Here is a 25,723-nt window from a genome sequence, read left to right as displayed (position 1 = left end):
GGGTGCCACAGGATTCGGTCCTTGGGCCCCAACTATTTACAATCTATATTAATGACCTGGATTCAGGGATAGAAGAGACTATAGCTATATTTGCAGATGACACCAGAATAGGTGGGAAAGTAAGTTGCAATAAAGAAATAAGACATTTACAAATGGATATGGACAGGTTAGGTGAATAGGCCAAAATTTGGCAGGTGGAGTTTAACGTGTGTAAGTGTGAGGTTATCCATTTTGGTTGGAAGAATAAAAAGGCGACTTATTATTTAAATGGAGAGAAACTTCAGAATGCTTCAGTGCAGAGGGATCTGGGTGTCCTTGTGCATGAATCGCTGAAAGCTAGTCTGCAGGTACAGCAGGTAATAAGGAAGGCAAATGGAATTTTGGCATTTATTGCTAAAGGAATAGAGTATAAAAATAGGGAAGTGTTGTTGCAACTGAACAAGGCATTGGTGAGACTGCACCTGGAGTACTGTGCACAGTTTTGGTCCCCTTACTTGAGGAAGGATGTAGTTGCACTGGAGGCGGTTCAGAGGAGGTTTACTAGATTGATTCCAGAGATGTGGAGCTTGTCTTATGAGGAGAGATTGAGCAGTTTAGACCTATACTCGCAAAGTTTAGAAGGATGAGAGGGGATCTAATTGAGGTATATAAGATGCTAAAGGGGATAGACAAAGTAGACATGGAGCGGATGTTTCCCCTTGTGGAGCATTCCAGATCGAGAGGCCATAGTTTTAGGCTAAGGGGTAGTAGATTTAAATCAGAGATGAGGAGGAATTACTTTTCTCAAAGGGTCATGAATCTCTGGAATTCACTACCTCAGAGTGCAATGGATGCCAGGACGCTGAATAAATTTAAGGAGGAGATAGACTGATTTTTAATTAGTAGTGGGTTGAAAGGTTATGGGGAGAGGGAGGGAAATTGGAGTTGAGGCCGAAATGAGATCAGCCATGATCGTATTGAATGGTGGGGCAGGCTCGAAGGGCTGAGTTGCCTACTCCTGCTCCTAGTTCTTATGTTCTTATAAAAGTGTACGTTGCCACAGCAACTCAGACTTCTTGGGGGGCTGCTGAGCTAAGTTGGCTGGACGGCTGGTGTGGATCAGATTGGTGCCAACAGCATGGGGTTTGATCCCTGTTCTGGCTGGCGTAGATTTGGGACCTGCCTCCTTGCCCTACCCGTGATGGAGGTCATGGCGCTGTGGGTTGCACCTCCTGCTTTCAAGCAGCGAACTCAAGAAGAAGTAGTAGTGACATGATGTAGTTTAAACAAGTAAAAATATGTTGGAAAGCCTAATACTTGGATGCCCCCTAATGACATCAAGTGCCACTTAAATTAGTTTTCAATATGCATAACAACTGGTACATAATTACATTATTTGTTCAGCTGAACATAACTTTCATAACATCATAGAATAGTACAGTACTGAAGGTGGGCATTTGGCCTATCGAATCTGCCCCTTCTCTTTCAAAGAATTTTATTTGAGAAATCTGCCAGTGGGTTCTCTACTACCGTGTACCTCGAATCTACCCTCACTGGTAAGTATATGCGTTGGGATTCTTACAGTTCCATGCACTATAAGAATGACCTTATCGGCAACCTCGTGAATAGGGCTCAAGCCATTTACTCACCATGCGAGCTTGATGTTGATTTTAGGGAGCATCAAAGCCATCCTGCGGAATAATGGCTACCCCGATCAGATCATTGCTCGCCACATATCTCACAAACTCACGAATGGGCCTAAAGCTGCCACCATCGGTCCTGAAAAGTGCCCAGCCTACCCTAGATTACTCTGGAAGGGTTTGGTGTCTCAAAAATTTGAGCAACAGCTGAAGCTAGCCATTTAACGCTGCTGGTATGCAGTAGCAATGAGTGTTTTTCTCCATTAACAGGATGCTGCCACCAAGCCAAAAAGACATTCTGCCTACCTCACAAGTGAGTAATGTAGTGTATGAATTTCAGTGCCACTGTGATGCCAGGGACGTAGGCTGTTCCTCCCCGACTGTTGGATCGTATCAAATAGCACATCCCTTCAGCTGATGGCAACAGGCAAAGTGCTCACCATACCCAACCAGCCCGTGCTTGCAAAACTCAAAATATAGTGCCCAATATTAGATGTGATTCCACGATTGAACGGCATTTGCTAAACAATCCTGATCGTGCTAAGAATTACGCTGACAACCAATTTAAAGATTTAAGGCTTGCAGTGTAGCTCACTTATGTGTGTTAAAAGCTACATACGTGCACACACACGACCCCGTCATTTGCAGACAAAAGGAGCATGTACACACATTGTGCCTTTTTTCAACTAAACAAAAGATTAGGGGAGAGCCATTCCCTGATTCGCTCCCCAGGGCAATGCCTTGACCAATCAGAGTCAACCTGCCTGGTTTGATTTGAAACAAAGCTTGGCAGTTAACTGTCAGTTGTCAGTTACTGGTGCAGTCTCCATCGCAACGCCTCTACCGATCAAAGTCCACTTGCCAACCAATCAGTACTCACTACTCACGCAGTATAAATCGCTGTTCCCTTTATAATTTGGTATTCTTGCGAATTGTACTGAGTGTGAGATGAAAAGCTTCAACAGCATGTCCCTTTTTTCAGCAATACTCAAATACTGTACTACCAAATGACTATAACTATAGTCCCTCATCCCTGAACCCATTCTGCTACTAAATCTCTCCTATTCCCGTTTCAAAGCTTTTCAGACCATAAAGTATGGTGCCCAGAATTGGGCTCAAAAATCTAACTGGGGCTGAACTACTGATTCAACACAATATCCTGCCTTTTGCGTTCACTCTATATTTATAAAGCCCAAGGTCCCATATGCTTTGTTAATCTATCCTGTGTCATGCAGAGATATTAATGTCTATAATGTTATTGGAAATTATTTTTTAAAATAGAGTTCTGGTGGGGTCTGTGTCTATGCGAGTGTCTTAAGTAGATTAAAGCCAGTTAGTCTGGTTGCTTTGATATATAGTAGTTTTGAGGTGTTAATTAGGTAAACATAAGGTAAAAGGTAAAGTTTAAATTTGCATTTGTTAAAAGAAACTATTCAAGACTGCGGGTGGAATCTTGCACCTAGCTAGAAGACGCCTAGCAATGTTTTTATTTTTTTCGGCTTACTAATAAAATTGGTGGGATGAAAGGATGTTATTGTCAGAGGAGGTAAAGTTAAAAGCCTAGTGATACAATGGAAAATTTACATTCAGAGGGAAAGATATCTGTAAAAGAGGTTGTGTACAAGGGAGAGGCATTTTATGATCCGACAAGTGTGAGAAGCCTCCAGCCTGTAAGCCTCAAGCTGATGTCGGCAAGGACCCAAAACTGAAAGAAACTCATTTTGAATGCGACTGTCCAGGATGTGCTTTGCCAGGTGTCTGTTTAAATCTGAGATTTACTGTTGCTAGTGTAACTGAGTGTCAGATTAATTAGGGGATTTGTGTAATTATTATAGTAGTAATATTGTAGAGATATATGTGCTTATAATCTTTCTTGTATTAATAAATGTTTAATTTAGCTTTATAAAATAACGCCAATAATGCTCGGTGGTCTTATTACTACTTAATTCAAAGCCTGCATCTTGAAACATACAAATTTTAAAAATGGGTTATGACAGTGGTTTCCAGTTTCCCTCTGGGATTTCAACAACTCAGCCTTTACCATCGGCTGTGTCATAACACCTGCCACCTTCAAAAATCTACGCACAAATATCCCCAGACCCCACTGTTGCTTTTAAATTGTACCATTTAGCTTTTATTGTCTCTCCTCATTCTTCTCACCAAAATGTATAATTTTCGAGTTATCTACAAATTTCAAAATTGTGTCTTTACTCCCATTATTAATGTATATCAAAAACTGCAGAGGGCCTCGTAAGGAGCTTTGCAGACCTCCACTGTATGCCTCCCTCCAGTCAAAAAAAAACCCATGCACCACAATTCTGTATCTGTCCCTTAGGCAATTTTGTATCCATGCTGCTCCTTTTTTTTATCCCATGAGCTTCAATCTTACTAACAAGCTTATTATGTGGTACTTTATTTTATACCTCTTAAAAGTCCATATGCACAACATTAACAGCATTGCCCTCATCTACCCTCTCTGTTACCTCATCAAATAACTCAATCAAGTAGGTCAAACATGATGTCCCCTTAACAACTCCATGCTAGCCCTCCTTTACTCATGCACCACTGAGGAAACCCTGACCTAGCTGAGGCTTGCTTCCACCTGTGTCAACTTTGGTCAAACCAGCAAAAGACCATCACTGCAAAATTTCCCCTACATATCCATAAAGCAAGATGGAACTCTGAAGGTCTCTTTTTGCAGCACAGAGGTAAACCATACCAAAATACCCCCTATTTAGGAACCAGTCTTGATCGCACCCTGTGGTATGGACAGCATTTCCAGAACCTCAGGAAGGAGCTAAAGAGTAAGGATCAGCCTGACCCAGAAACTTGTGGGATTCATCCAGGGAGCAGATGCTCAAGCCCTCTGTGTGGCAGCAGTTGCCCTAGTGAGAGCACTGCTCTCCAGCATGGCTAACAAGTCCACATGTCCAATCCGTTGATGTCCAGTTACTCCACTATGAGAATTGTCATTGGTACGCTGTTATTGATGCCAACATCTTGCCTGCTTTTTCAGAGAGTATAACCTCTACGTCCAGCAAAGGCATGCTAATGAAGACCAACTTAACCAACCCACCATGAGCACAACTCAAATCTTGGTAGAAATCTAGATTCCACAGGTAGTTGTTTGGCAATACAGAACTTGAGTATTGCTAAAAAAAGAGACATGTCTAAGCTTATTTTCTTGCACTCATCAGGACACTCGCAAGAATAGAATATAAAGGGGGAAACAACAATTTATACTGTATGTGAAGAGAGTGATGATTGGTTGGCAAGTGGCGTTGCCATGGAGAATGCACCACTAATGGTGACTGACAGTTAACTGCCAACCATTGTTTGAAATTTAAACTGGGCAGCTTGACCCTGATTGGTCATGGCACTGCCCTGAAGAATGAGCCATCAAATGACTGTCATTTATTTTGTTGAGCTGGCGTGATGTATGTACATGTTCTTTCTGTCTGCACAGAACAGGGCCCTGTGTATTAATATATGTAACTTCAAGTACGTGCAAATGCACCACACTGCAAGCCCAACTGACAATCTTAAATCAGTTGTCAGTGTAATTCTTAGCACACAGGATTATTTAGCAAATGTTGATCACAGAATCACATCTAATATTGGACACAGTGTTTTGAGTTTTGCAAGTACGGGCTGGTTGGGTACGGTCTGTACCCTGCCCGTTGTGAACAGCAGAAGGGACATACTGTTTGATACGACCCACCAGTCTCTGGGACGTACAACCTACATACCTAGTATCACACTAGCTCTGAAATTCATATACCACATCACTCATTTGTGTGATAGGCAGAACGTCTTTTTGGTTTGATGGCAGTGTCCTGTTAGTGGTGAATACCACTCGTGCTGCTGCTGCTTAGTATCAGCGTGAAACAGCTAGCCTCACCTGTTGCTCAAATGTTTGCGGTACCTTGCCCTTCCAGGGTAACCTGAGGTAGACTGGGCATTGTTCGGGGCCGAAAGTGACGGCCCATTTCGCGCTGTATATCACGCAAACTCACGAACGGGCCTAAGGCCATCACTTCCGACCCTGAAAAGTGACAGCCTTCCATCAAACCATTCACCGGTGAAGGAGTTGGCAACTTGAGTGGGAAAAAATAGGTGTAGAAAATAATCAAGAAAAGAAATGAAATTACTTTTAAGTTGTGGTTTTGCCGTCGTATGTGCTAATATTGGGCTGCAATTTGGCTCTTAGTGGTGAAGCAGTGGCACTCACTGCAGACCTCTTATAAAAGCTGTCCACAAAGATCCAGCAATCTGTGTAGTGTTTTCCAATGTTAGTTTGAATCTGGTTCCAAGTGAAGGAGATTTCCAGCCACAGTGATGTCATCAACCAGGGTAAGCAACCAATCACATTGAAGTATCCTCAAATGTAGCAAACTAGTAAATAAAGCACCACTGATTATCCTTCAGATTTAATTTAAATTTTCATGTAGTGAAATAAATAATTATGATTTGATTAATGTGGAAGCTAAAATATCATAACCTTTATTTTTTTTAACATAATGGAAAAATTTGACATTCCACAAAATGAAATTAACTTTTCAGGACACGGGAGGGTGTTTGCTAGCAATCATGAACTTGGTACACCATTAAAAACCCAGCCACACCTCATTCAACGAGCTGTAACTTTTCCAAGGGTTTTTAAACACGAGACTATCTGCGCAAAAGTAGAAGATTTTGCCAGCTCACCGATTTTGCTTCGGGATTGCAATGGGGTGGACCTCAACAGCACAGGTTCTGGAGAAACATAGAATCACTAACAGCAACTTATTGATTTCTGTGCAATGCTGCACATGTGCAGTCTCCAGAAGTTTCTGCCAAGTTTCAGTGAAATAATGACAATGGACACTGGCAGTTTTGCAGTCATTACCGGCACAAAATCCAGCCTAATGTACTTTGCCTCTGTTGTGTCATGTACCTCTTTGTATTAGCTCTGGATGTGTCTTACCAAATATTGTATTGCTGCCTAGCAAATTGACGAGCTCCAGATGGTGTGCTTCGCAGCCAAATGACTGAACTTTTCAACGTTTATCATGGTTGTTAGCTGCTGGAGAAGCGTTAAAGGATTGCTGTGAGATTATGATTTTCCTCCTATTTTATCATTCTCACTCTTGAAAATTGTGAAGATGGATTTTTTTTAAAAATATTTTTGGGAATGTGATGGCATTTTGCAAAGAAGGCTGTCTATGTGAGTGTGTGTAATTAAACTGGGGTAAGGTTAGTAAAGACAGCTTGTCTGTGGGAGCAGAGAGATGAATGTTAAAGGAGATAGATGCATGCATTTGTAATGAGAGGCCGTGGTGAAGTTGAATGTACAATAAAATAGGTTGGTTTTGAAATTTATATTATAAGTAGGAAATTGACTTTTCAGCTGTTAAATTTCAAAGGGAGTTTAGAAGTGACGAGGGACTTTTACAGCTCACAAAGGTTTCATAGGTAAACAAGGGAAGGTTATGAAATTTAATTTTACCTGAAAGTGAAGGCAGTAGGAAAACGTGAAAATGTTTTACATTTTGGAAAAATTGAGTTCAAAGAGGTGCTTAGAACAATGGAGTCTAAGACCAAAGGTGGGGAAAGGATAGTTAAGGAAAGATGTTTATTTGAGCTGTGTGGGGGAGATGTCCTGAAACCAGCTCTGTGCTGAGAAAGGTTGTGAATTTGAAGCAGCCATCCAGTTTCAAGCCAGAGAAGTCTTTGTTTTGAAAAAGCAGTCTGTTTCTGAACCTTCCTTTTTGGTTTTTCTTGGCAGAGTGAAAAAGAATGTGAAGTTGTGTAGTATATTTTATTAAAGTAGCAACAGTTTTTGCCTTGGGTAATATTGGATTTTTAAGGTTAACATTTATATTGCCAAGTAGTTTGCTTGTATGTTCTGACCAATTGGTATTTTTTTGGGGGGGAACGTTTTGTAAGACTATGTTTTAAAATGAAGACTGTAATTTTAATCTTGTACGCTTAAGATTTGTTTCTTCTTGTTGATCTTTTAATTTTAAAATCCTAAAAGTGTTTCTGGGATTCTAGGCTCCCGGGATTAGTAGTTTTCCCCTCATTTTCAAAATACAAAAGAAAAGGGCTATGATCGGTCAGACGAGCTTCCCTCTCGGATTTGGCTTGTTCAACGAACAACATATTGGCTCCAGTTGTTACAAAACCGCGTTCTCATGAATAGTGGATTTGAAAGCCTTGCATTACCATGATTTTTAATCGTTTTTATACTTTTTTTTCTTGTTTTTAACCAACACTGGTTTTCCCCAACCCCCAATACATGTTTGGGTTAGCGAGCACAGGGTATAACATGTGAACAAGACTTGGTCCTAATTGGGAAGCATCCAACAGAATTTCAGTGAGGGTAGCGGATGGGAGGTCAGTCAAGTGAACATTGAAGTAGTCAAAACAGAAGGTGATATAGGCATGGGTGAGGGTTTCAGTAGAAGAAGGGCTCAGGCAGGGATGGTGAGAGCTGATTTCATGGAGATAAAAGTAGACCATCTTTGTGATGGAGTAAATATTGGGTTGAAAGCTTAGCTTAGGTTAAAACTGGAGGTTGAGGCCGCAACATGTTAGCTTCAACCTGAGGCGAAGAAAGAGAATGGAATCAGTAGTGAGGGATATGGATTTTGTGTGTGTGTTGCGCCCAAGAAGGATGGTTTCAGTCTTCCCAATATTTTACTGGAGAAAATTGCACTCACCCAGGACTGGATGTCACACAGGCAAGTTGACAATACAGAAGGAGGAATTGAGAGAGGTAAAGCTGGATATTATTTGCACCTATGTGGAACATGTCTTTGGATGATGTTGCTTGTAAATGAAGAGCAAAAGAAGGACCCCAGAGGTAATGGTTTGGGCAGGAAGAGAAGCCATCGCTAGAAATGTTCTAGCTCTATGGAGATAGGCAAGAGTGGAACCAACCAAATACAGTCAACTCAGCTAGACAGTAGAGGGATGATGTGATTGATTATGTTAAAGGCTGCAGGGAGGTTGAGTGCAAGGAGGGTTCGTGTACCATGGCCACATTCATAAAATGTCATTTGTGATGTAATTTAAAGTCCTGCTTAGAAACAAACTCCTGGTTGCTGTTGATCTGAATTAATTAGTTAAATTTGAACAACACAAATCAGAAGGAACCACTCGACATGTCACCTGAGTATCTTTTCCAGCCAGGAGACCCCACATGGTAGCTTTTCGGTGGAGTAATATTTGACTGCCAAAATGGTCAATTTCACCAAAGGTGGAAATTTTAGCGTGCTCAATTTAGACTCCTGCTGTGGGAGTAAATTAGATTGAAAGCACTGCTAGCTCAACGTTATTGCTATCTATCTTTCAATATCACCTCATCCCTCTGCTTGGCCGTCGTCCATATGTAAGAGTCTTTTTTCAATAAGATGAAAGTCAAGATGTGTAGTTACCCTGATAAAGTATCTAATGCCTTTACTTAGTCTGGAACCTCAGCTGGACAGAGGGGTGACTTTCAATTTTGGCAGCAGCAGAAAGCCACTGTTACCAGATTGATTGCTTGCTATATGCCCTGCCTATTGACACATTGAGCTCCATTGAAAGATTGAGCAGCTGATCTGCCGTGCCCAGTTTTCCAATGCCAGCATGTTCAAAATTGCCCTTAGTATATCCATATTATAACTGACTTTGCTTAACTGGCTAATGGTTTTTCACAACACTTGTCAATTCTGGCTGCTCTTGGCAGAAACCTGTGAGTTTCTGATGCAGGTTTTTTTTTCAAATCTGTCAATTTTGGGGGTGAAAAGAAAGTAATAGTAATAACAGATCACGTGCAGGTTTTGTTATTAACGACAATGTGCTTCAGATCCCCTAAGTATACAAAACATTACTTTGACATACCAGAATTGGGAAATTGCCAGCAAATTGTGTCAGTCATGGTAAGCAATGCTTAATATTCATGCTGTGACATTTATTGGCAAGGCAAATCATTGTTACTTCTTGCTGACTTTAAATAGATTTTGTTATTTAATTGCTGAAACAGTTCAAGGATTCAAGCACCTTTGGACCTGATCTTTATGATTACAGTTCTAAAGTGAGAAGGGAGAAAGCTTTATACTCGATTATTTTTCCAGGAAAGGACAGACTGCTTTAGATGGAAATTTGACAGCATCAATATCAATTTCAGAGAGAAACTCAGGACTCTGCGCTGAGGGTGATTAATTGTTTCAGTTAGCCTGCAAGGTTTACGGGCAGTGCAGGAGGCAGATGAATATCCCAAACCAGAGATTATCTAGCAGTCTATAAAGGACGCCACCCTTGAGCTGATAATGTAATTTGATGCTTTGGTTCCTGTGGGCATAACTCATTCGGTATAGAGATAGAACTGTTATGCTGGAGTTGATTGTCGGTGAAGACTGCATTTGCTGTATTATAGAAAACGTATCTTAAAAGTTACCTTCTATGATCACACACTTTCAGCTTGGCCTATCTTTTGATTCAACTCCCAATATCTTCATAGAAGCAGCTGTGGACACACTGAAAGCCTGTTCACATGAGCTTCGGGAGTCATTTTTAATTATTTTCCTTTTTACAGCTATTCTTCATGTTGTAGAACTGTAATTAAACTTTCTATTTGACAAATTTTGCTCCATGTTCTTTCTCATCATAGAAGTATTGATAGTGCGGTACTGGATGTGTAACCTGTAAATCACAGAAGAAACTACTGAGGTCTGAAAAGTAGAATTTATAGGGACTAAAGATAGTCAATGACAGGATAGACTTTCTATCAGACACATTTCACATACACGTGTTTAATGTGTTACTTCTCTGCCTGTGTAAAAATACCATAGAAGAAATATAGTACATTAAGTATTCAGTATATGAACATCACCAGCTGAAAGTTCTGCATTTTTATATTTTATTTGTTTTCTGAAGATTTTAATACAGCTTTACACAAGTCTGCAATGATGTGATTTTTATACTGCCGCTTTGTACCTACCCTCATTAAAGCAAATGCATAGATGATGTTTGTTGCCACCCCAACACATGTGGTCCACTGCTTCTTGTAAATTGTATTATCAAAAAATTAATATGGTTCTGAAGAATATTAAATGTCAGAACAGGAAGCATTCCAACCCTGCAAGTCAAATCTGTTCAGATTTTGGCGCTAAGTATTTTTAAAATTGTAAATGCTTAACAGCTTCCATATATTTGTCTGAACAGAAAACCAAAGCCACTGAGAAGTAGAACAGAATGCATATGCAAGTGCCGCTGGGTATTTCTTTTCCACCTTTGATTTTCTGTTTGCCTCTGACAGATGCAGCAATCTGCATTTGGTTACTTATCCACGGGTTATGGCAGCGTTCAGTACCTTGCCGAACTGGTTTCCCTTCAGATGACAGATGGTGGACGGAGGCTGTCGTGAAAATATAATAATTTTCATAATATTATTATGATTTATTATAAATGTGGGTTAATAGTGGGGTTTGGATTAGTTTCTGTGTGTGTGTGTGTATGTGTGGGATTTAAATTAATTGGAGACAGCTAGTCTAGAGGCTTCGAGTTAGCAACCAGAAGCTAGGTTTGAAATGCTGAATATGTAAATATGGCTGAAGTTTTAGAACGTGAGGTATAAGGAATATTTGCATTTTTGGATAAATTATTTTGTTTAGCTGGCGCGATGGGGGAACAATGGAATTTGTCTTAAAAAGTGAGAAACATGTGTAAAGGAGATGAGGCTATGTGTCAGAGAAAAAGGCATTCTAAGATCTAACACAAGTGTGAAAAGCCTCCAGCCTCTGTGTATCAAGTCGCTGCCTACAGGAACCGAAACTGAGAAAGCTCACTTTGAAACTCACTGTCCAGGGTATCATGTTGCTTTGCCTGGGTCTGTTTAAATCTATTTGTTTTTACTGTTGCCGTAACAGAGGTGTAACTGGGAGTCAGATTAATTAGGGGTTTTATAGTAGTAATTTATAGTCCTATGTATATGCTTAAAATCTTTTCTTTTGTTAATGTTTAATTTAGTTTTCTAAAAACCTCTGAAGCCACGGTGGTCTTATTACTTCTGAATTCAGGGCACGCATCTCGAAAGAACATACAAATTGCAACACAATAGTGACCACGTGATCAAGCTTCCCCCGTGGATTTGATCTGCCTGGCAAACATCATCTGCCACATCATAACAAGGCTCTATGACTATGGAGGTTATCTCAGCTGATCTAGAACTATCTTCATTAGATGTCGTACACGTACTTCGCTGCAGGAGATTCATTAGATAATATCAGGAGTTGAGAACCCTAGTGATTTCTCCCCTCTTTACTTCAGGGAAGCAGAGTTTACTGCTTTGTGATTAACTAACTCAGTAAAGACTAAATAAAATCCAGGACATTCTGACCTGTGTGGATTCATTCCACATCAAGGCAGTGCTTTTATCCATCGATCTCTTTTTTTTTAAATTTAATTTTTAAAATAAACCAAAAATCTAGGGGCAGTGTTTCCCAACTGCTCGGTATGTGGTCCAGGAGTAAAGGAAACAAAATTCTACTCTGGTGTGTTTGATTGGGAGAACTTTGATCTATCTATTGCTCAGTGATTTTTGTTTTCAGTCCAGTTGCGATTAATTTATTGTCAGTGTTTCTGTTCAGGCCAGTGAAATCATAAAGAAATATTTCAAAAATTATATTTATATAGCACTTTTCCCATCCTCAGCCAGTGAATGGCTTGTTGAAGTACAGTCACTAAGCGGCAGCAGGGTCTCGAGCAGCAGAGATCTTAGCTGATGACTCTGTTTTGCTGCTGTTGATGGATCGATATTAGCCAGGATAGCAAGAGAACTCCTGCTCACCTCCGAAAAAGTGCTATAGGATCTTTTTACATCCACCTGGAAAAGGTTCCATGTCCAATGTGAAAGATGAAGGGAGAAGAAGGAAAAATTAGGGTAATACATAATGGCAAATAGGTAAGCAAGGCAAGAGAAAAGGGCAAAATACACTGATAAAATATTTTTAAAAAAATACTTTATTGTTTTCAATAAATGTTTATACTGTTTATAGGAGGATTTTAACATTACACTGCACAGGAATATTGTTCAGTTGAAGCAGGGGAATATGTTAGAAAAAACAATGCCAATTTGAGAAGTAGAATTGAATGCAATGTAGATTGAGGAACTGGGAGATGCAAAACAGGTATGCTGTGCTGCCCTAACAGTTGGGAGAGCGTATTTACAGCATAATTTCTTAGCATAAGGTGGTTCCTTAGTAAATGTGAAGATAGGAAATGATGAGAGTTTTCGGGAAGTGTGTGAAGGTACATTTTTAATATGTTATAGATTTATATGTATAAACACCCTGTTTGGCCTCATATATGTACTTATTTAGCTGTACCTTCTGTTTTGATGATGAACTACAGCTCTATTCACAATCTTTGGTTGGCCCAAAGCACTTCACCACCAAATGGGGAGTTAAACGTGGTCCCTGTTGTAACAGAGGAAATACTGTGACTAATTTGCACATAACAAGGTCCTACAAATAACAATGCGATGAATGGCCAGATAACCGGTGTAAGTGATGTTGGTGGAGGGATAAATGTTGGCCAAGTCAGGGGGAGCACTGCTGCCCTCTTTGAATAATGTCGTGGAATCTTTTGCACCTATCTCAAGAGGGCAAATGGGGCTTGGTTCAAAGTCTTATTTGAAAGACAGTACCTCAGACAGTATAACACTCCCCCAGTACTGCACTAAACTGTCAGCTTAGGTTATATACTCAAGTCTCTGGAGTAGGACATGAAACCATGACCTTTCAATTTGTAATTGAATGCTACCACTAAGTCATGGCTGATACAGCAGGTCCAAATCCAATAGGACCAGTTGATAGTGCTCGTTCTGTATGGATTTTTGGAACATAATGGCACATTTCTGACAGTTAACATAAATTTCACTTGGTAAGAGAAGTCCCTAAGTTAGAATTCTAACATTTAAGCAGATGTATTTTTGCTTTCACCGCATACATATCTTTGCACACAGGGCCCAGTTCTTTGCAGACAGAAAGAACATGTACATACATTGCTCCTGTTTCAGTTAAACAAAATAAGTGACAGCCATTTGCTGACTCATTTCTCAGGGTAATGACTTGACCAATCAGGCTCAAGCTGCCTGGTTTAAATTTCAAACAATGCTTGGTAGTTAACTGTTAGTCACCATCATTGGTGCATTCTCCATGACAACACCACTTGCCAACCAATCAGCATTCTCTTCACATACAGGAGAAATTGTTGCTTTCCCCTCATATTGGTATTCTTGCGAATGTCCTGATGAGTGCAAGACGAGAAGCTTAGTCATGTCTCTTTATTTCAGCAATATCGCAAGTGTACAATTTGAGAACTTGTACAAATATGTTCACCTTTTGTAACTATACCCAAAGATTTCCACAACTTAATGATTGAGTTATAGTAAAGTAAAATTTAAGCTGTAATCTTATCAAAATGATTTTAACTATTTATTTGTTCTCCATTACAGGATTATAAAGATACATTGGTATCAAACTACTTTGTAAGTAATAGCATCTATTTAAATTCTGCTGTTGAGTATTTAAGTGGTATTGCCAACTCCGCAATGTGCCAGCCTCAGTCACTACCTTTCACCCATGAATCTAAAATTTCAGCCTTGCTGAAAATGTTAGAGAAAGGAGTTTGAGGGTAGACCATTGAGTATCTGAGTGGTACTGGATTTAGAGTGCCAAACATGGAAGGTTCTTTTACCTCTTCATCGAACCATTATAATAAGACTCAAGTCAAATATGTCACACAACAAAAATATCCTAACCATGAACACCAGCCTAACCATAGAAAGATACCTAGACAGCAAGCATAAAACCTCTGTTAATAGCTTTGTTTTGAAGAAGGGTTTGTCCTTAGCCCCCTCCTGTTTCTCATGCTACGCAGCGGTGACATCATTGGTTTCCAAATGTACCCAACCCTAACTCACCACCACCTCTCTCAACCTCCCCACTGTGTCTCAATTGCCAGATTTCCAGCCCGACTTCCAGTACTGGATAAGCAGAAATTTCCCCCAGCTAAAGATTGAGAAGACTGAAGGCATTGTTTTCAAAACTCATCACAAACTCCATCCCTCTCCTGACAAGTGTCTTGAGACTGAACCAGATTGTTTACAATCTTGGTGTCTTATTTGACTCCAAGATGACCTGACCACATGTCTGCACTGTCACTCAGACTGCCTATTTCCACCTCTGTATTATCACCCAACCCCACTCACGCCTCAGCTTATGTGCTGCTGAAACTTTCATGTTACCTGTAGGCTTAACTGTACAGTTCACTCCTGGCTCCACCATTCATAAACTTGAGTTTGGCTACGTTGGTCTCCAGTAAAGTAATGCTCGATTTTAAATGTTCCATCTTTGTTTTCAAATCCCTCTCTGGCTCAACCATCCTTATCTCTGTAATCTCCAGCCCTAAAACTCTCCCAAGTTTTCTGTGCTCCTCCAATTCTGGCTTCTTGCATATCCCAGATTTTAATCGATGCATCATTGGTGATCTTGCCTTCGGCAGTCAAGAGCCTAAACACTAGAATATCCTTCTTAAACCTCTCAAAGCTTTTATGAAACTGCCCATATGTGGTTTAGCATCAAATTTTGTTCATAACTTTTCTGGGAAGTGCTGAGGGACATTTTTCTACGTTAAAGGTTTTCTCTAAATATAAAACAAAAACAGAAATACCTGGAAAAACTCAGCAGGTCTGGCAGCATCGGTGAAGAGCACAGTTGACGTTTCGAGTCCTCATGACCCTTCATGTCTTTTGATCTTGTTGAAAGCTTCAACATCCAAAAGGTTGTATTGGTTTCTCAACAGATGCAACCTTACCTGATTGTTTCCAACATTTCCTGTTTTTGTTTTATCTGGTCACTTTTCATTCCAGTTCAGCACCTTTCATTGTTTCTTTTGTTTATTTTTAACATGAATTTCATTAGGTGATGGCCATTATTTCCCAAGCACTCAGCTACCTACAGGTTGCTTACTTGTCCTCCTGCAACCGCAAGAGACCCTTTTTCATTTTGACCATAGCCTGTAACTTCTTCCAATCTACCTTATGTTAATTAAAGCCTCCCATTATTGTCATGCTGTTACCACTGCAATCCTCTGTAAATTGTGTTCAGACCTCATCCTCAATTCCTTCCCACGTTTCCCAGTAACCTATATTGTACTTCTAGTACTGTAACGAATCCCAGAATATGTTAATAGGGTTAGATGAAATCTTGTGTTGTCAATAAACTAGCACAGACCTGTTGGGCTGTGCTGTAAATTCTATGTAACGTTGTCTGATTATTTTTGGTATTGATAACTTCCACAGCAGAAAGCATCCACGTGATTTTGTTTCCAGTTTTGCTAGTTAGAATCTAATTCTGTAACCTTTTTATAGCAAAATATGTAAAACTAACCTTTTGTTTTCTTTTAAAGATCTGGCCAGCTGTACAAATGCTAAATTTCTACTTTGTGCCACTAGTTTACAGGTAAAGAAAAAAAAGTTAATTATTTCCAGAGTTAATCATCCAAAAAAATTGCAAGTTCTGCCAAGGTAATAGGAAGTGGTGGCATTCATTTTCTGGTCTGAGTGAGCTCCTGATATAAAGGGTGCCTGGCTCTGGAGGGGGCTGGTTGTCGGACAGGATTTTCGGTGTGCTGCTGGAGGTTTGCAAACCCTGCTGCTGCACCTTCAATAGGAATGAACTTATATTTCAAGGGAGATGGTGAGGTAGTAGTAAGGTCACTGGGCGCGTAATCCAGAAGCCTGGGGACAGGGGTTCAAACCCCACCAAGGCAGCTGGTGAAATTTAAATTCAGTTAATAAAGTCAACTAATTAATCAGTCTCAGTAATAGTGACCATGATATCATCATCGATTGTTGTAAAAACCCATCCGGTTCACTCATGTCCTTTTAAGGAAGGAAATCTGCCATCCTTGTATGGTCTGGCCTACATGTGACTGCAGATCCATAGCAGTGTGATTGACTCTTAACTACCCTCAAAGGGTAATCAGGGATGGGCAACAAATGCTGGTATTGCCAGTAATGCCCAAATCCCATGAAAGAATAATTTTTTTTTTAAAAAAAACAGGATTCTCGGGTAACTGCAATTGTGGACTATCTATTTCTGGTGCTGCCTCCTGTGCCTAGCATCTGTCTTTTTCTCCTCCCCTCCTTTTTCCCCAAGTAACAGATAGAGAAGTATTTCCTTCTGGATGGCCATGGTCCAATTGTAAATTGCACCAGCTAAAAGCGGTGGTAATGTCAGCCTGCTTCACAAACACGTGAAAAATAAAGTGGAATAGATAAAGCCAGAATTAATACCCGCACAAAAATCATCCTGCAGGTTCCAAACCTCCAGTAGTATGATGTCAACTCCCTTTGAAGTGCTGATCTCCTATCAGCATTCGATCATCAACACGGAAAGCTCATTTTATATGGGGTGGGGGGGGGGTTTTACATACGTAGACTTCTTGACATGAATCACAAGAAATTGCATGCACGTTAATTTGCTTTGATGTAAGATTGATTAAGATCATACAAAATGGAGCTGGGTTCTCAGTCCTGCATTGGGAACCTGAAGTTGGAACCAGTTCTGGGTCCCGACCTCACACGGGCTGCTCCGGACATACCCACCCTGATTTTTAAAGGGCCAGGCCAATTCATGGCAGCGAGTGGGCTGGCCGTCATGTTAAGGATGGCAGGCAGACCCCTGAGGCTGGAGGACCAATAGGAGGAACTCCATCACTGACACATAGGCAGCCCCAGTGGCAGAGTGGGAACTGCTGATTCGTGATGGAGAGAAAGAGGGCACCTCAACAAGGAGGTGCCCTCTGAAGAAGTGCTCAATTTTTGTTTAATTCAAAACGGCCACAGCTGCCTGGACATGATCACGGAGGGTCACCCCCCTCCATAGCTGTGTGCTGCAGCTGTGGCCTGGTGACCATGACTGGTACAGGTAGGGTGGGGGGGGGCCACTTGCAAGATTAACCATGGATGCTCCTCCCTTCCAGACGTGAGCCAGCCATGGTTACCTAGCCATGGTCTCAGCCGATGTCGCTTGCCCACATTGCCAACTGGAAATCCCGCTTTGCACAGGAATGGGTTCTTAACGGGCTCCGAAATTATTCCCTAGCTGCTCTCAATTGGCTATTTGTCACTTACTGGCAGGCGGCCAATCCGACCCCGACCCGGCCTCTCTAGAAATGCCTCGGAATTGAGATTGTGGTGCCGAACCGACACAATGGCCAGCAGCACAAAATTGCGGGGCCAACTACCTCTGTTCCCAATCGTGACATGCTTCCAAAATCCAACCCATGGGAGCAGGAGTAGGCTATACAACCCATTGAGCCTCATCGGCCGTTCAGTAAGAATTTCTACATCAACTTCACTTTCCGGCCCATCCCTGTATTCTTGATCCCCACAGTGCCCAAAAATCTTTTGATCTCAGTCTTGACTGAGCATCCGCAGCCCTCTAGGGTAGAGGATTCCGAAGCTTCATGATACGTTATTAAGTGAAATCCTTGGTTATTTTCTGTGCCCTTCACTGAGCTAACAACCACCAGGGTTGTCCACTGCAGTCTGCCCAATTTTCAAGTCATGATCAGGGAACCAGTTGGCGGAAATCCCACCTCACCAGAACTCTGCCACCCCCTACCAGAGTCCATGGCACATCACTGAAACCTGGGGGGGAGTATTATCAACCCAAGTAGATACCCATCTACAGGCATTTTGGTAGAATTACTTGTCAATTGCTGTTGCTCTGATATAGAACAGTCATTTCTAGGGCTGAAAACATTGTCCCAAATGATTTTTTTTCACAGTAGAAACCAGAAAATACAAATCAAAAGAGAGAATTTTCTGAGCTTCACCTGGGGTGTTCCTCAAGCTCGATTAAGTTAGTTGTAATAATATCCAGGCTTTTCTTTAACTTGTCTTAATCAGCCAGGGAAAATGCACAGTGTAGCAACAAGGCACTGAAATAAAACTTAGGCTGTCATATCTCTAGAGACACTTGCAATGTTCTTTGACAATATAGTTTCTTTAGTGGTGTTTAAGAGGCAGCTTGACAAATACATGGAATAGGATGGGAATAGAGGGATATGGACCCCGGAAGTGCAAAACGTTTTATTTGACGGGCGATATGATCGGCGCAGGCTTGGAGGGCCGAAGGGCCTGTTCCTGTGCTGTACTTTTCTTTGTTCTTTTCTTTGTTCTTTGTTCTTATAGCTATACAGTGTTAAAAATTTTGCCTCTCTGTAATATTCTAATATTATGGAGATTTCACAGTGTTGCTTGTTTTAAAAATCAAACACCAATGTCAATTTTTTATTCGCCTCCCCAATTTCATTTGATTTTTAAAGTAGCTCCTGGTGTTAAGAACCCCTCCATCAAGACAGATTCCACCTGTTTGCTTCCTTTGGCTGAACACATTTGAAAGATTTTTTTAACGTTGAAATTATATTCTGTAACGCTGAAGGTTGACTGTTCACATTCTGAACTGGAAAAATAATAGTGGTTCTAAACTACAAGAAAGGAATTCATGAAGTATACAAAACATAACATGAAGGTATTTCAGTCATTTTAATACATCTCAAAGTACCCATGAACAGAATGGAAGTTGGGTTGGGAGGAATGTACCTTGAGCATTAGCTCAAATGTTCATATTTACGCAAGATTAATTAATTTATCATACAATTGTTGTTCATATGGTGCTACTTACTGCAAGATGCTTTCAAGTTTTTTTCTTTCTTTGTTCCACCTCTGACCCCACACTAGGTTTGTGGGTGGACAGTGACATTCCATTACCACACTGGCCCGACCATGGACCAGCCACTGAGAGATGCTCAAGAACAACCTAGGAAACAGCACAGTGGGAGGTTGCATCCGCTCTGCTTTTTGCACACAACACCAAACAAATCAAAATCTCATTGGCAGAGAAAAATTAACCTTTTATCTTATACTGCTGAATGTTGGTGCTTTATAAACATTGTGCACTGCTTGGCCGATCTGTCAGATCTAAAATATTTAACGTGTACAATTCTAACACAAACCAGTTTATGTTGTCTTTCTTCACCACTATAGAAGGAAATAATTGCTTTTGCATTACAAATTTCACTGGTACTATGGCGCCAGTTTTGCAGTTAGTGGCGAGCCAGCGATGCTGCTCATTACACTTGCCAGAGATTTTCTGTGGGTTTTTGCACTGGAACTTACTGTAATTAGAAATCCTAAACAGCGCAACACCCTCTGCAGGGGACTGGGACCTGTGTGAACAGGGCAGGCGACTGTGCATCTCCTTAACCAATCAAATTGAAGACTCCTTAAAGAGACATGGAGTCTGAGGAACCTTGATTTAACTGTAAGTTAGAATAATTAAATAATTGTCAAATCACGTAAAAAACGTGAAATAGAAAGAGACAGGAAGATGGGATTGAAAGATATGAGAGGCAAAGAAAAGGTTTAAAAATCTTATTTTTTCTAATTAAAATATGAGAAAACGAGACTCCGTACTTCCAAGTTAGTTTTCAAGCTGGGAGAACTGGCTAGCAATCAGGACTTATCACACTGTTAAACACTTTACACTGGATTGGAGCAGCCTTAATTTTTCTGCCTTGTTTAGTAGATATCTGGTGGTAAGTTCATGCCCTCCCATGTGTTTCAGTGAGAGTGTTTTGACAAAGTACCGCATGGTGAAGCTTCTAGAAGAATGGGGTAACTCGGACAGCAAATTCCTGATTTTCGCATTTAACTGCACATGTGCCTTGCTGTTATTTTTCCCCGTGTTGTGTTCATATGCATCAGAATAACCACTGTCATGTAGCAAGTTTACTATTTCACAGCAAAGTAATTTTCCAGTCATCTCTTACTTATCTGATTTTTGCAACTTGACAGAAAACTTTTTTTTTTAAAAGAAAAACTAAAATTCATTATTCCTGGCAAATAGATTATTAAAATTATTTATGTCACTCACAATGTTTTTTTTATTTTAACACAGGTTGCCACTTATTCAGATTGTTGCACTGATGTGGAATACCTACCTCTCATGGATGGCAAACAAAGTCTGAGATTTATGAGTAATTATTGTATTCCGGTTCACTGGCAAAAAACAGATGGATTTTCTGAACTACTTGACAGGATCTTTCTATTTACTGAAATGCTAACATTGTAGTGTAATGCTGTTGTAATTATTCTGAGGTAGTGTTGGGAGATTGACATTGCGCTGTCATTTAGCTTTGTTTACATTATATATCATCCATGTCCTAAGGCTGAAATAGCAATTCCTCTCTCCCATCTCAGACATTAAGAAAGCGGTTTCTAATGTGAATGAAACTGTTAACAGTTGGCAGGAAAAAAAACTGGAAAAACTTTACAAGATCTGAACTCATTGAAAAACTTCAGCAAATTGCTTTTAATGACAAACCAAACTGTGCACAAAATAATTCAGTGAAACTAGGCTTCAGCTCAGTTTGCACACACCTGCCTTTTGGAATGAAGTACACATTTTAGGTGCTTAAATTTGTTTTGGACCAATTTGAAACAGTAATGATAGGAATTCATTGTCAGTCATTATTTTACGTGGTATATTCAGTATACTGTTTCCTCCCTTTCATAGATGCCAATTCCCTGGACATTTCTGAAGAGGGGAAAAATGATATTAAAATAATAAGCAAATTTTGAAGTTAACCTGCCCAAGAACTAAGTACAAGGATATAAATAATACAAAAAGAGGAATAAAGTACATTGGATAGGTATATTAAAATAATTTTTACCTCGAATAAAATTGAGAATAGGCGTCATTGGAACATTTAGATATTTTTAGAAAAATATTTGGTTTTCCCATTTATACCTAACAGGTGTTACAAATTGTTAAGCCTGTGGTCTGCATTTTCTTTAATTTTACTCTTCTGTAAACACCCTACATTCAAGCCATTTTTAACAACTATTCTTATGGCAGAACTTCCCACCCAATGGATTAACCTGCCTTGATGGTATGAACACCACAGCTAGCCACTCTTGTGAACCAGATGCTTTCCCACAATCACTGTGCTGAAGCCCCCAAGAGAAAAATGAGCAAAAATGTGAATTAGCAAGGATCTAAATGAGTTTTTCTAATTAAGAATCAAACACGCTATAACATAGTAGCTACTGGATCAACACAGACATGCCAAGCACAATACACCACGCTGAAGAGAATAAAAGAATTTAAAGCAAACCACCAATGCTTAAGGTGAACTGCTACCTCATTTAAAACAGACAGGTGTATATATATATATATATATATATATAAAACTTCATGGTTGTTAAGTTATAGGACATAATGTACAGGAACTTCATTGTTACGTTTGGTTATTTAGTTCTGCAATTAATCTCACAATTGTCACTCATTATCACTAAGCTAAAAATTATGCCAAAAAGACCAGGGGTGAAATTTTAGCTGTAAAATGTGGCGAGCCGATCAAAGGTCCATTGACTTCAGCGGGACAGTAAAATCCCGCCGGCATAAAACCCCGCTCCAGTTTTTAACTTGGTTCAACTACTGCACTGACAATTTTATTGAAGTGTATGGCAAATGTCACAGGTTAATTTGCGGTATTCCTGAACTAGCGTTTTACTTCTAATACTTCATTCCCTTTGGATTAACTGGCTTAACATTTTAGAATTCTAGACTCTTAGAAAATCAGTCAGTACCTTTAAGCTGGGATCAAACACAGGCAAATGGTGTTTATACCTAACAAAATATATTAATATATCTTTGTTATTGTACATAAAGTACAAATTTTAGTTTACAGTCGCTTGGTGAATATTGTTGAAAAGAGAGACATGTTGCCGAAGCTTTTCACCTTGCACTCAGGACAAACGCAAAAATGCCAAATTTTAAGCGATTGCAACGATTTACGCAACGAGAGAAGTGTGCTGATTAGGCTGGCAAGTCGACACTGATTAGCCGAAATGTTGCCATGGAGAGAGCAGCAGGGAACTATATGCTCCCAAAGCTTCCAGGTAATGCACCAAAGGCGCAAGGCTTGTTTGCAGAGAACGGGGTCCTTGCATATGAATGTAAGTCACTTCTAGCAAGTGTAAATGAGCCACATTGCGCGCTTGGCTGATTATCTAAAATTGGTTGTTAGTATAGCTATTAGTGCACTCAGGATTGTTCAGCAAGTGTTGTCCAACCTCAGAATTACATCTAATAGTAGACATTTTGTCCTGGGTTTTGCAAGTGCAGGCTAGTTGAGTATGGTCTGTACTGTACTTATTACAAACAGCCAAAGGAAAATGTTGTTTGATTCAATCAGCCAATCATTGGAACATACGGCTTACATACCTGGCATCACGCTGGGACTGAAATTCATACACTATATTACTCAATTGTGTGGTAGGCAGAGCATCTTATTGGACTGACAGCCACACCCTATTTGTGGAAAATACCACTTGTGTCATGAAGGTAAGCTTTTGATAGACAAAAGCAGAGAATCCGCAGATTTCTCACCTAGTGTTGTCGCATTAGACTGTTCCATCTCAAAAGTGAATTTGCAGTGGCATGATTGGGCAACACTTGCTGAACAATCCTGAGTGCACTAATTGTTACACTAACAACCAATTTAAGATAATCAGTCAAGCTCATAACATGGCTTTTTTACGCTCGCTGGAAGCGACATACATTCATACGCAAGGACCTCTGCAAACAAAAGGAATATATTCAAGTCTTGTACCTTTTTTGAATTACCTGGAGACTTGGGGAGCCTGCTGCTTTCTCCATGGCAATGCCTTGTCCAATCAGCACCCCTTTTCGCCTGTAGTATAAATTGTTGTGATCTTTTAAAATTTGGCATTCTTGAGTTTATCCTGATGAGTGCGAGACAAAAAGCTTTGGCAACATGTCTCTCTTTTCAGCACTTTTAGTTTACTCTCTAAAGTATTATATTGATGCAACTGGATAATTAGCTTATGGTGAAGATAAAAACTGAATGTAGGAAAATGTGGAATAAACAAGAATGATTGGAAATGCACAATATTTCGATAAAGAACTAGAATGATAATTTTAATGTTTGAGGTGGGGGGAGCATTTACAAATATCTGCTATGAGGTGGGCTGTGAAAAGTAGAGTGCTCAAGTGTTTTGGGAAAGGGGTTGGGGGAGAAAAGTATAGGCCTCAGATGAGAATCATAGTGATGCAGCACAGAAGAAGGCCGTTCGACCTGAGTTATCCAATTAGTTGCATTTCCCTGCTTTTTCCCCAAAGTCCTGCAAAGTTTTCCCCTTAAGTGTTTATACAGTTCCCTTTTGAACGTTCTTACTGCATCTGCTTCCACCGCTATTTCGAGCATTCCAGATCATCAGAACTTATGCATAACAAAATTTTTCCTTATGTTGCCAGTTACCTCAAATCTTTGCCTTCTGGTTACTGACCCTTTTACCACTGGAAGGCAGGGGCTGGGAGATGGGAACAAACAGGAGAGAATGGAATTCAAGGGCTTGAGTGGGAGGGGAGATTGGGAAAGAGAAAATGGAATTACAGAAATTAACCTTCTCAGATGCTCACAATTCATCAAGGAGCCCTGTTTTCTTAAACCCAATGTTTTAAATGTAAATTTAAATGAACAATGTAATTTACCTCGGGTATCACAATTTGTTACAAATTTGAGGGTGTCTAGCAGTGCAGAATCAGTGCAGTGCTATACCACCACTGTACTTGGCCATGTCAGTTGTGTGATGAATGTGGTGTCTTTGCATCACAAAATTGAACAAAATGCATCAAGTTAAATAAGAAAAAGCATAGTTTTGTTTTCCAAAATACACTACATTTAAATATTAATATGCTTTTGAATATGTTCTCAGTGATAGATGTCATTGCTTTCAGCAGATCTGGGTATGTTGTATTAAATCAAATTTGTATGTCTGCCTATGTTGACTGTTTTACTTATCAGACCTTCATTTTATATGCAGTATTCCTATATTTTGTCACTTGCTCCACTCTTTCTCCTCTCCTAAGATCATTGCACCTGATTCAGAACTCTTCCACTTGCACAGAGTTAAACTCAGGCCCATTGGTTCAGGCCATGTCGCTGTTCCACTGGTGAGACTACCCTCCTGTATCTTCCTCAGTTGTCCATTTTTCCTGAATGAGTTTCAGTCAATGCATGTTGGCAGACTGACCGTGCAGAATATCACTGATGTTCAGAAACATCCAGCCAAGCTCAGTCGATGTGATCACGAGCAGGAACCCTGCCTGATATTTCTTCTATTAGGGACATAGGAGGCCTTTTATCTTGCCTCTGCTGCCACTTTGAAATTGACTAACTCATTGTAGTCCTGAGACCAAAATTGGGACCATTTACTAAACATTTAGTATCAACATGAACTATTTTATTACAGTTTGGAAAGCAATAAATTGTCAGTTTAAATGGTTTTATCTTAAATGGCTAAATGATCTGTTTTTAATTTGAAATATACTAAACGTGATGTTCGGAGAATTTTGGGGGCCATTTAGTTATGAATTAACCTGTAATTGTAAAATAAAAATATGAGCTTTATAGTAAAAGCCAGACATTGAATCATTATTTTTTTTTTAAAAACCTGATAGTATTTGAACTTTAAAGCAAATGCATCCTGCTCCAGGTACTGTACTGAGATTTGAATTTAAAGTAATTTATTCCATTTGAGGAAAAAATGATCTGTCCTAGATTTTCCATATATTACTGTTCTCTATCAATGAATAGAATGGTGACTTAATTTATTTTCAGAAAATTGGTCACACTGTATGTACAGAAATGGCAATCTAATTGTGATTTTCACTTGGGTGAACAAATTTGAGCTAAAAGTTTTAATTGAGAAACAAATGAGTCTCTGAAGGCACCACATGGATTTCTGGCTTATCTTTACATTCATCGGACAAAAAAATATATAACTTTTGGCGCTTGACTTTGAATTGCAGCAACTTCCTCCACTTTGGCACTGGCAAAACCATAAAGCCAATGTTTTTTTTGCTTTTCCTGGTTGCCTTTCTGGAGTTATGTAGACAACAGTCTATCCATGATGTTGAAATGCATAAAGTAGGTTGCAATGGTGTAAATTTCCCAAAAAATATGATGGCATC

The 25,723-nt window shown here is 39.9% G+C and overlaps 1 protein-coding gene across 2 annotated transcripts in view; it reads left to right on the top strand.

The window, feature by feature from the left end:
• mpv17 (mitochondrial inner membrane protein MPV17) overlaps positions 1-25,311 on the top strand; it is an 87,501-nt gene extending 62,190 nt beyond the window's left edge. The window contains exons 6-8 of one of the 2 annotated variants that reach the window (XM_078541437.1): positions 14,104-14,136; positions 16,059-16,111; positions 20,621-25,311. In XM_078541437.1, coding sequence (XP_078397563.1) covers positions 14,104-14,136; positions 16,059-16,111; positions 20,621-20,690 — 156 coding nt within the window. In that variant the 3' untranslated portion in view covers positions 20,691-25,311. Of the gene's footprint in view, positions 1-14,103; positions 14,137-16,058; positions 16,112-19,401; positions 20,586-20,620 lie in introns of those variants that run through there. The other variant, XM_078541438.1, reaches the window with a different exon arrangement.
• The last annotated feature ends 412 nt before the right edge of the window (positions 25,312-25,723 follow it).

This window comes from Cetorhinus maximus, chromosome 5, assembly GCF_964194155.1.
Source record: "Cetorhinus maximus chromosome 5, sCetMax3.hap1.1, whole genome shotgun sequence".
NCBI lineage: Eukaryota > Metazoa > Chordata > Chondrichthyes > Lamniformes > Cetorhinidae > Cetorhinus > Cetorhinus maximus.
Note: the sequence above shows the minus strand (reverse complement) of the source record. Positions and strands in the feature narration are given on the sequence as shown.